Here is a 10,224-nt window from a genome sequence, read left to right on the forward strand (position 1 = left end):
AGGAGCATACCATGTGTGCTTGTTCTGCTGCCATGCCTTCCCTTTAAATGAAACTTGTTACTCCTCTTAAAGAATACTAATAATGCTTGTGACCTTATTTTACTCCGAACACTCCTGCTGCAATGCAAAGTCCTTACCTTAAGTACTTGGCGACCTTACTTTAAGTCTTAACTTTACTTCCCTTATGCTACTTTTGTTACCTTATTATACTGGCCTGAACTTTCTCAGTTAGATCCAAGTATAGCTACTTATTGAAAGTATACATGCTTTTCTAATTTACAGCAATTTGTAAGCAATCCCTAACAGCAGTTTCTTACCAACTAATGAATTTATGGTTTTCCTGTGACGTCACTCTTTGTTTTTTTTTCAACAAGAACTGACTGAAGGACATTCTTCCCAACCTGCTTCGCTATGGTGCTGACTGCTGGACACGCTTCCCTATATTTTTCTCAAAACGAGGCTACGGTCCAAAATTGAGGATTATTTACAGCAAAAGTGAAACTACCATGGAATGAGATATGGACCAAATGTTTAACTGTCAATCATTTGGAATATTCACCGACTAGTAAGTAATAATGGGAACGATCTGGAGTGGATGGCTGATGACCTTTCTGATTGTATTTTTTGGCTTTTCATCTCTCAGTGAGGCTTACGGATTTAGTAAATGTGCCCAATATGAATTTGACAACAGCCACATAATCTGCATTAACAAGCACATAGTAAACTTGACGGAAGCCATTGGCAAACTACCTCCAAGTACAACCCATCTGAATCTAACTCACAACCGAATCCAGAGATTGTGTGCCAAGAGTTTTGCTCACCTTCCTTCCCTTGTTGACCTGAGGCTGGAGTGGAACAAAATCAAGAACATTGAAAAAGATTCTTTTCAGGGACTAGTAAATCTCACGCTCTTAAACCTGATAGAAAATCACATTGGAAGTCTCAACAAGTTGACTTTTGAAGGTCTTGTAAATTTGCAAACCTTGTTACTGAACAAAAATAAGATCATATGGATTGACAAAGAAGCATTTACACCACTGATAAATTTACAGACCCTAAGCTTCGCTCGAAACCCTATGTCAGATTTTCTAAATATTGTAGATGCAGTGCAGGGTCTAAAGCAACTCTTAACTCTTGATCTCACAAACAATAGCATTACAAAATTAAGTCTGAGTCCTTGTGTACTCCATTCACTACAGTCCTTAAGCTTACAAGGAAACCACATCCAGACACTGGATTTTTCAAATTTGACTCTCCCCAACCTGACACAACTTGATTTATCCAGAAACAGGTTAAAACACATTAACATGTCTTCCTTCCAGAATCTGCCTTGTCTGGCTGTCTTGCATCTTGGTGGCAATTTCATTCACATTTCTCAGTTCGACAGTGTCTACTTGAAGAATATCACTGACCTGGACTTGTCTAATCTGAAAACTGTTCACAGCAGCTTGGGGGTACTCCGTCATCTCTTGCAGAGCTTGCCAAAATTAGTATCCTTGATCATTCAGAATAATAAGATGGAACCTCAGGATCTCAAGCAATTTGGAAACCAGTCACATCTCTTGTCTCTTGATCTGTTCGGAAACAGAATACATCAACTCATGGATAATGAATTTCAACACTTCCAGAACCTGGACCATCTCATTTTGGAACACTGCAACCTGTGCATCATCAGTAATAATTCCTGGTCAATGCTGAAGCTCCTAACTAATTTACATTTAAAGCACAATAGCATTAAAAGTCTTCAGGATTACGTCTTCACACCATTGAAGAGCCTGCAATAGTTGGAGCTCTCTTGGAATCCATTGTCAACGTTCAATGGCATGGCTTTTTATGGCCTAAACAGGCTGAAGTATCTTGATTTGAGGGCTTGCTGGATCAGCACATGACATCCATCCTCTTTTACATATTTGGCATCTATTTTAAACTTAACATTTCAGGAGAATAATCTTCATGAAATTAGCAAATACACTTTTAACCAATTGAAAAATCTTACCATCCTTACTTTGTCAAGGAACAGGATTTCGGAAATAAGTGCTGATGCTTTTGAAGGGCTTACTAATCTCAAGTATCTTGATTTAGCCTTTAATGTTTTGCAGGCTGTGCGTCATGATATGTTTAAGGGATTGCCATCAGTTGAACAGTTAGATCTTCGGTCCAATAAAATCAGTTTTGAAACCACCAGGAAACTGAAAGATCTTCCATTTTTGCACCTTCAATCGCTCTGAAATTTGAATCTAGAAAATCAGATCCCTGAAGGAATACAAGTCATCCCAGTGAACTTTTTTGAGAGATTATCTAATTTACAAATGTTATATATGGGGAAAAATCAAATGGTTTTCTTTGACACTCAGTCGCTGGATCCACTGACAAATCTAACTGTCTTAGACATATCAGGAGTGGGATACAAAGGTTTGACTTTAAACACATCTCTATTCAGGAAACTGAAGAGGCTGCAAATCCTAAGACTGGAAAATAACGACATGGAGAACATTCCGATAGAACTGGTCTCCGGCTTGGATTCATTGCAAATTTTCTCTCTCCGCTTCAATTACATCAGAAATATTAGTAAAGAATTTGTTCAGAGGCTGAAGTCATTGAGTTATTTTGATCTGTTTAATGACTCGCTTGACTGTGTGTGTGATAATGCATGGTTCAGAAACTGGTCTGTCCACAGTTCCACTGTGCAGATTCCGTACCTGGGCAGCTATCTGTGTGCTGGATCAGCTCCAAAGACACTGTTCATTGATTTTGACGATAGCATCTGCAACAGTGACATTGAAAAAGTCCTTTTCATTTCGACCTTTGTGGTGACTTCAGTTACTCTGATCTGTTCTTTAGTGAGTGCCAAACTGATGTGGTTCCTCCGGTACATCATCTATATCGCTAAAGCTGAGCTATATTACAAGATTCAGAAAGTCCAAATGATGCGTTTGTATCCTACAACTCAAATGATGAAAAATGGATCTTCGAAGAGCTGGTTCCCAATTTGGAAGAAAATATGCAGCCACCACTAAAGCTGTGCCTTCACCACCGTGACTTTGAATTGGGAGTGGATATCTTTGAAAACATTCAGAGTGCCATCAGCAACAGCAGAAAGACTCTGTGTGTGATAAGTAATGATTATCTCAGGAGCGAATGGTGCAGGTTAGAGGTCCAATTGGCCAGCATGAGGCTTTTTGTTGATTTTCATGATGTTCTCATTCTGATATTTCTGGAGCGAATTCCAGACTATAGACTCTCCAACTATCACAAAGTGAGAAAGCTGGTGAATAAGCAGACCTATATCACTTGGCCTGAGAACCCAAATGAAAGACAGTTGTTTTGGGCGAGACTTGGAAATGCTTTGAGGCAAAAAATGGTAGATGAAAGAAATATGCAATTAAATGTGGCTGAATAAGTGCGTTTAGAATCATAATTGTGGTGTCTAGAAGATGGTAGAACTGTCGAGGAATCATAAATGTTTATAGTATTGAAGGAGGCTATTTGGATCATTAACTTTTTTCTCAGCAATGCAAAACTGAAACTAATCTCATGCCCCCCTGAAGTGAAAGGATGGTGGAAAAATATTGCTAGTAGTTACCACTAACATGCCTTTCCTGGTGACCAGCTAAGTGTCCCATTAGTAGCATTTTAGAAGTGGTTTGCTTGTCTTGCTAACTTGGCTCCAATAGATAAGAAAGTAGTAAGGCAAGGTTGAAAAGAGTGTCAAAAGGAAACTGCACTCTATATAAAGATGAATCGGAAATTATTCTGTGTATGTCTTGCCATGCACTCAATGCTTCATTAAAGATGTTGATCTTTTCATAATGTGCTAGCGCTCATTTAAGCAATTAATTGCCAGTGCACTGTTACTTTAATAGCAATAATGGGAGTGGGAAAGCAAATATTATTAGTACTTCTGTCAGCAGTATCAGCAAAATGAATTGAAGTCTTGTATTCTTTGGCTAAGCCAGCCAAATATTTTAAAGGTGTATTTAGGCTGCACAGGTTTGTGAAGATATAAACTGACTCCAAAGCCAAAGTAAAGTCTTACTCCTTTTTGTCCTAATGTCAGATTATATCCGATACCAGTTTCAGGAGCTCTGATGAAAGCTCAAGAAGGGAAATGTTAGCTTAATGCTTTTTGTTTTGTCACAATTCATTCCTGACCTTGTCTCAGTGTTTTCAATATTTTCTGTTCTTATTTCAGATTACCAGCATCTGCAATGTTTTACTTTCGTTTTGGAGTAAAATAAATATGCTTCCCCGCCCCTGATCACCTCTAGTGGGTCTTCAAAAAAATTACATCTATCATTCTTGAAAATATATAGGGCTGGATTCTCCATTTCGGGACTCCGGAAAGGCAATTCGTGCTCAGGTGGCGGGTGCAGCGTTGGCAAAAACTGTGATTGCTGCCTTCCGATGCTCCGGTCCTCATCCCCTCCTGCCCCAGCGACGGGATCGAGGTTCACATCTTGGGCCAGTGGGGGGATGCTAATGGTTATTAAGACCCATTTGCATCCTATTAACGGGGAGGGCACCATCTTCTCCTTGCCTTGGTGATTCTCCAGTACTCTAGGCCGGGAATCATGTGGGTGAGAATTGTTGCAGTTCTTAGCACACGTGGCCCTTATGTGTTGGACCTCGCAGCGAGCCAAGGGTTAGCTCCTTAAGGAAGATGTCCCCAAAGTCCATCAAAAGGCTACACCCCTTCACATTTCAAATCCTGCACACCCAAATCCCATCAGACACCCCACCGCCTACCCATCAGAGTACCCCCCAATTAGAGAGACCCCCATCAGAGACTCTCCAATTACAGAGACCCCACCAGAGATGTCCCCATTACAGAGACCCCACCCCCCCCATAAGAGAGACCACTGCCTGGAAGCCCATGAGAGAGTGCCCTGTGTGGAAGCATAGCAATGGGCTTTGAAGTACCCAGCTGTGAAACTAATCAATGTTTATAAATATCTAGCTATGATTGTCTGTTCCTGAACCACATTAAAGACAGTTAAGTGCTTTCTGCAGAGAAAAAAAGGATGTGGGATCATTTTCAGCACTTAACTGGTTAGTTTAACAGCTGGGTGCTTCAAAGCCACTAAAGCCTGATGGGAGATGAATGAAACAATACACAGCTGTGCATATGTGTGGAAGGTGTCAACCACAGCTTCGTTAAAACATTTCACAGCGATATGAATGAAAGACTTCCAGATCAAGGATCTGGGGAAGGGGGTTTAAACCCAGCTGACTGGTTTTCTCTTTCCAGAAATTGACAGGTGTTGATTGAGCCAGAAGGTGTATTGCACAGATGAGTTTTAAAGCAATAGTTTTTTTTCCCACTGCCTCTGTCTGGACAGCTCTCTAGCTTCCAGACAGGGGCTCTCTTATGGGGACTTCCAGGCAGGGATCTCCCATGAGGAGGATCAATGTCGGGATCTCTTTAATTGGGGGGGGGGGGTCTCTGGCAGGAGTTTCTATAATTGGGGGCTTTCTGGTGGGGGTCTCTGTCATGTGGGTCTCCAGTGGGGGGTCGGTGAGCGGGGGCGGGTCACCCTCGTACCGTGGGAGTCAGGGTAACCCAGGAAATTCCTAGGATGAGGTGCGGGGTGTATGCTGAATTGCATATCTGACTTTGGATAGTCAGAGGCTTTTCCCCAGGGTAGAGGGGTCAATTACTAGGGGGCATAGGTTTAAGGTGAGAAGGGCAAGGTTTAGAGTAGATGTACGAGGCAAGTTTTTTACGCAGAGGGTAATGGGTGCCTGGAACTCGCTACCGGAGGAGGTAGTGGAAGCAGGGACGATAGTGACATTTAAGGGTCATCTTGACAAATACATGAATAGGATGGGAATAGAGGGATACGGACCCAGGAAGTGTAGAAGATTGTAGTTTAGTCGGGCAGCATGGTCGGCACGGGCTTGGAGGGCCTACCCTCCAAGTATTGCGGGGAGGAGTCCCAATTGCCGGACTTCGTTACTGGGCCGCCCGCTCAAAATAGTGGTCCAATAGCAGAATCCAACACACCGATTATGGCCACCAGTCGACACTGATCCAAATCTACATGGGAGTGTCTCCGACATGGTGTTAAAGAAAGAAGCCCAGAAACCTATCAACTTGAGACAGGGCCAGAACATCAGCCGGCCCATGAGAACAGCGCTCGCACTTAACCTCAATCCCAGGGAAGAATCCGCTCATCCTTGCTCTGGTCAAGTGCGCCCTGAGAAAAACCTTAAACTGAATCGGACTCAGCCAAGCTCACAAAGATGTGGAGTTGAACCCGTGAACTGCACACCTCACCAATAAGAATGGGACACAATTCACCCTCCCATTTAGCCCTCACACCACTCAACGGAGCAGAATCCGTTGAAAGGATCTGATCATATATGCCCAAAGTAGACCTTCCATCAGGCCTAACCAGAGACAGAATTGTCTTCATCAGGGAAGAGGTTGGCACCAAAGGAAAAAAGGGAAAAGCTGTACTCGAAAAATCGCGAATTTGAAAATACTGATAAGATTGCAACCGGACAGTTGGAATTTCTCACCTAACTCCTTAAAACAAGCCAACCTCCCCTTCACAAACCACACCAGATTCTTCCCCTCCCAAGACTTAAATGTTGACTCCAAACTAGCTGGTAGAAAAAAGGTGATTATTACAAATGGGAAGACAGGGAAAAGAGTTTGAAATGTTGCCTAAACTGCTTCTAGATTATCAGGGAGGAGACCACCAATGTATTTGAGGAAAATCTAACGGGGGAAAAGGGCAGCAGTGCAGAAGCTATGACACGAAGACTAGAGGTAGTGCAGGAGCGCACTTCCATTTGTCCCCATGTGGAACCGTGATCGTGAAACCACAGCAATATTTTCTGAATATTGGCTGCCCAATAATAAAACAGAACTAGGGAGGGCCAGGCCACCCCCCATTGTCTGTCCCTTTGGAGCAGAACACCACGGATTCTAGGAATCCAACCCGCCCAAATAAAAGAAGGTATCAACTAGTTGACCTTAATTTTTTTTAAAAAGGATTTGGGGAGAAAAATGGGGAAACACAAAGAATTAAAAATCTTGGGCACACGTTCATTTTGTTAGAGGTGAGAGGGGGAAAGTATAGAGGAGAATTGAGGGAAAGTTTTTCATGCAGAGTGTGGTGGGTGCCTGGAACGTGCTGCCAGTGGAGGTGGTGGAGGCAGGCATGATAGCAACATTTAAGATGTATCTTGATAGACACATGAACGGGTGGGGAATGGAGGGATGCAGATCATTTGCGCAATAAGTAGTAGGTCTAAGTAAGGAATCTGGGTGGAGGGGGGGGGGGGGGGGGGGGTTAGAGGGAGGTGAAGCCGGTGCAGGGAGGGGAGTGTCAGTGGGAGAGCCAGCGGGTGCCAGGTCTCACAGGGAAACTGTGTCTTGTCTTCCGTCGAGGTGCTCGACGTAGGCGTATTGGGGGTTTGCATGCAGCAGCTAGACCCTCTCGACTAGAGGGTCCGTCTTATTGCTCCTCGCGTGCCTCCGGCGTAGAACTGGTCCCGGAGTCGTCAGCCAACGTGGAAGCGAGACCCCAGAGGTGGACTTCCTGGGGAAGACAAACTAGCGACTGTGAAGGGTCTCGTTCGTGGCCGTGCAGAGGAGCAACCTAATGGAGTGTAGGGCATCGGGTATGACCTCCTGCCAGCAGGTGGTTGGGAGACTTCTTGACCGTAGGGCTAGAAGGATAGCCTTCCAAACTGTTGCGTTCTCCCTCTCCACATGCCCGTTTCCCCGCGGGTTATAACTGGTCGTTCTGCTCGAGGCGATGCCCTTGTTGAGCAGATACTGACGCAGCTCATCGCTCATGAACAATGTACCCCGGTCGTTGTGGATATAAGCGGGGAAACCAAACATAAGCGGGGAAACCAAACAGAGTGAAGATGCTGTGCAGTGCCTTGATTAGTGTGGCCGAGGCGGGGCAGGGTACAGCGAATGGGAAGCGGGAGAATTCGTCGATGACAGTGAGGAAGTCGATGTTGCGGTTGGTGGACGGGAGGGGCCCTTTGAAGTCCACACTTAGTCGCTCAAAGGGCCCAGAGGCTTTCACCAGGCGAGCCTTGTCTGGTCGGTAGAAGTTCGGTTTGCACTCCGCACAGATCTGGCAAGCCTTGGTCATGGCCTTGACCTCCTCGGCGGAGTAAGGTAGATTGCGGGACTTCCGTGGTCTGAATGAGTGGTCGGGCTTTGTCCGCATATCTGGGGACCCACTGGGCGTAATAGGAAAAAAGCCCCAAGCACCGTTTGAGTGCCTTGAGGTTACGGGGAAGGGATCTGAACCTAGGACCCCCGTTTTCCATGACATAGCCGAGGATGGTTAGTTGGGTTGTGTGGAAAACGCATTTCTCTTTGTTGTAGGTCAGATTGAGGGCCCGGGTGGTCTGGAGGAACTTTTTTAGGTTTGCTTCGTGGTCCTGCTGGTCATAGCCGCAGATGGTGACATTGTCCAAGTACGGGTAAGTAGCCCGTAAGCCGTACGCGTCCACCATTTGGTCCATCACCCTTTGAAAAACGGCGACCCCATTTGTGACACCAAAAGGGACCCTGAGGAAGTGAAAAAGCCGACCGGCTGCTTCGCAGGCCGTGTAGAGGTGGTCCTCCGGGCGGATAGGGAACTGATGGTAGGCGGATTTTAGGTCAACCGTGGAAAATACCCGGTACTGGGCGATCTGGTTAACCATTTCTGCTATGCGGGGAAGGGGGTACGCATCGAGCTGCGTAAAACGGTTTATGGTCTGACTCTCGTCCACCACCATCCGTTTCTTTTCCCCAGACCGGACTACCAATACTTGTGCTCTCTAGGGGCTGTTGCTCGCCTCTATGACCCCTTCTTTCAGCAACCGCTGAACCTCTGACTTGATAAAAGTCATATCTTGGGCACTGTACCGCCGACTCCTGGTGCCGACAGGCTTACAGTCGGGGGTGAGGTTCGCAAAGAGGGGGGGGTGCAACTTTAAGTGTTGCCAGGCTACATACCGTGAGTGGGGGCAGGGGTCCGTCGAACTTCAGTGTCAGGCTTCGGTGGCTACATTTAAAGTCCAGACCGAGCAGCAGGGGGCGCAGAGGTGAGGGAGGATATAATGTTTGAAACGGGCGTATTCGGCACCCTGGATCGTGAGGTTCTCGACACAATACCCCATGATTTGGACCGAGTGGGACCCGGAGGCGTGGGCGATAGTTTGGGAGGCGGGATAGGTGCGCAAGGAGCAGCACCTTACCATTTCTGGGTGGATAAAGCTCTCCGTGCTCCCGGAATCGAAGAGGCAGGGGGTGTCTCACCCGTTGATTTGGACCTGCATCATGGAGTTTCGCAGGTGCTTCGGCCGTGATTGGTCGAGGGTGATCGCTCCCAGTTGCGGGTAGTCAGAGTCCTCAGCTGAGTCGGAGTCACAAAATGGCCATCGCCGTCGGTTGCACGTGTAAGATTTTGAAGATGGCCGCCGCCACGATGGCCGCACCCATGACTCGCACGAGGCCGATGACATGTCAGTAGGAGGCGTGTCCGGCCGGCGCGCAGCCGCGTTGCGGGGCCTGTGGGCCTGGGAGCTCGATTTTTGGGCCCGATGAGACTTTTGTTTCTGGGCCTTGGGCCCAGCCAGGCAGACCTTTGCAAAATTCCCTTTCTTTCCGCAGTCGTTGCAGATAGCGGAGCGGGCTGGGCAACGCTGACGTGGGTGCTGGCCTTGCCCACAGAAATAGCACGGTGTGCCCCTGGTGTGAGCGGGTCGCCGCGCGGCGCAGGACTGTAGCGTGGCCCAGTCTGGAACGGACCGAGAGGGGCTCGCAGGGTCCGTGGAGTACATGCGGAGATTATGGTGGGCCACTTCCAGAGAGGAAGTTACCGTGCCTTGAAGGTCTTTTGCTCCGTCTTCGAGGAGTCGCTGCCTGAAGTATGTGGATCGTATACCGGACACGAAAGCATCTCGGATGTGCAAGTTCATATGGACTTCTGCCGTCACCCTCCTTGTGGTCGCAGTTCCTAGCGAGCGCGGTGAGTCTTTCCACGTACTCGTCTAGCATTCCCCTGGAATGCTGCCGGCAGGTCGAGAGCAAATGCCAGGCGTGTACCTCGTTTATTGGCTTAACGAAGCGCTTCCGCAGGATTTCGACCGCCGCCTCATATGTGGTGGCCTTCTCGATCGCGGAGGAGAGTCTGTGGCCCACCCGGGCGTGTAGTAGGCTCAGCGTGCGAGGTCCTTCGACTTTAGTGTCCAAGGAGTCCA

The 10,224-nt window shown here is 46.9% G+C and overlaps 1 protein-coding gene across 1 annotated transcript; it reads left to right on the plus strand.

The window, feature by feature from the left end:
- The first annotated feature begins 597 nt into the window (after nucleotides 1-597).
- On the plus strand, nucleotides 598-3,477 carry LOC140422572 (toll-like receptor 13). Its single transcript, XM_072507580.1, is given in 3 exon segments — nucleotides 598-1,754; nucleotides 1,941-2,922; nucleotides 2,925-3,477. Coding segments are annotated over 3 exon segments (2,610 nt in total). The 5' UTR covers nucleotides 598-602; the 3' UTR covers nucleotides 3,401-3,477.
- Nucleotides 3,478-10,224: the final 6,747 nt, after the last annotated feature.

Source organism: Scyliorhinus torazame, chromosome 5 (assembly GCF_047496885.1).
Source record: "Scyliorhinus torazame isolate Kashiwa2021f chromosome 5, sScyTor2.1, whole genome shotgun sequence".
NCBI classification, from domain to species: Eukaryota; Metazoa; Chordata; class Chondrichthyes; order Carcharhiniformes; family Scyliorhinidae; genus Scyliorhinus; species Scyliorhinus torazame.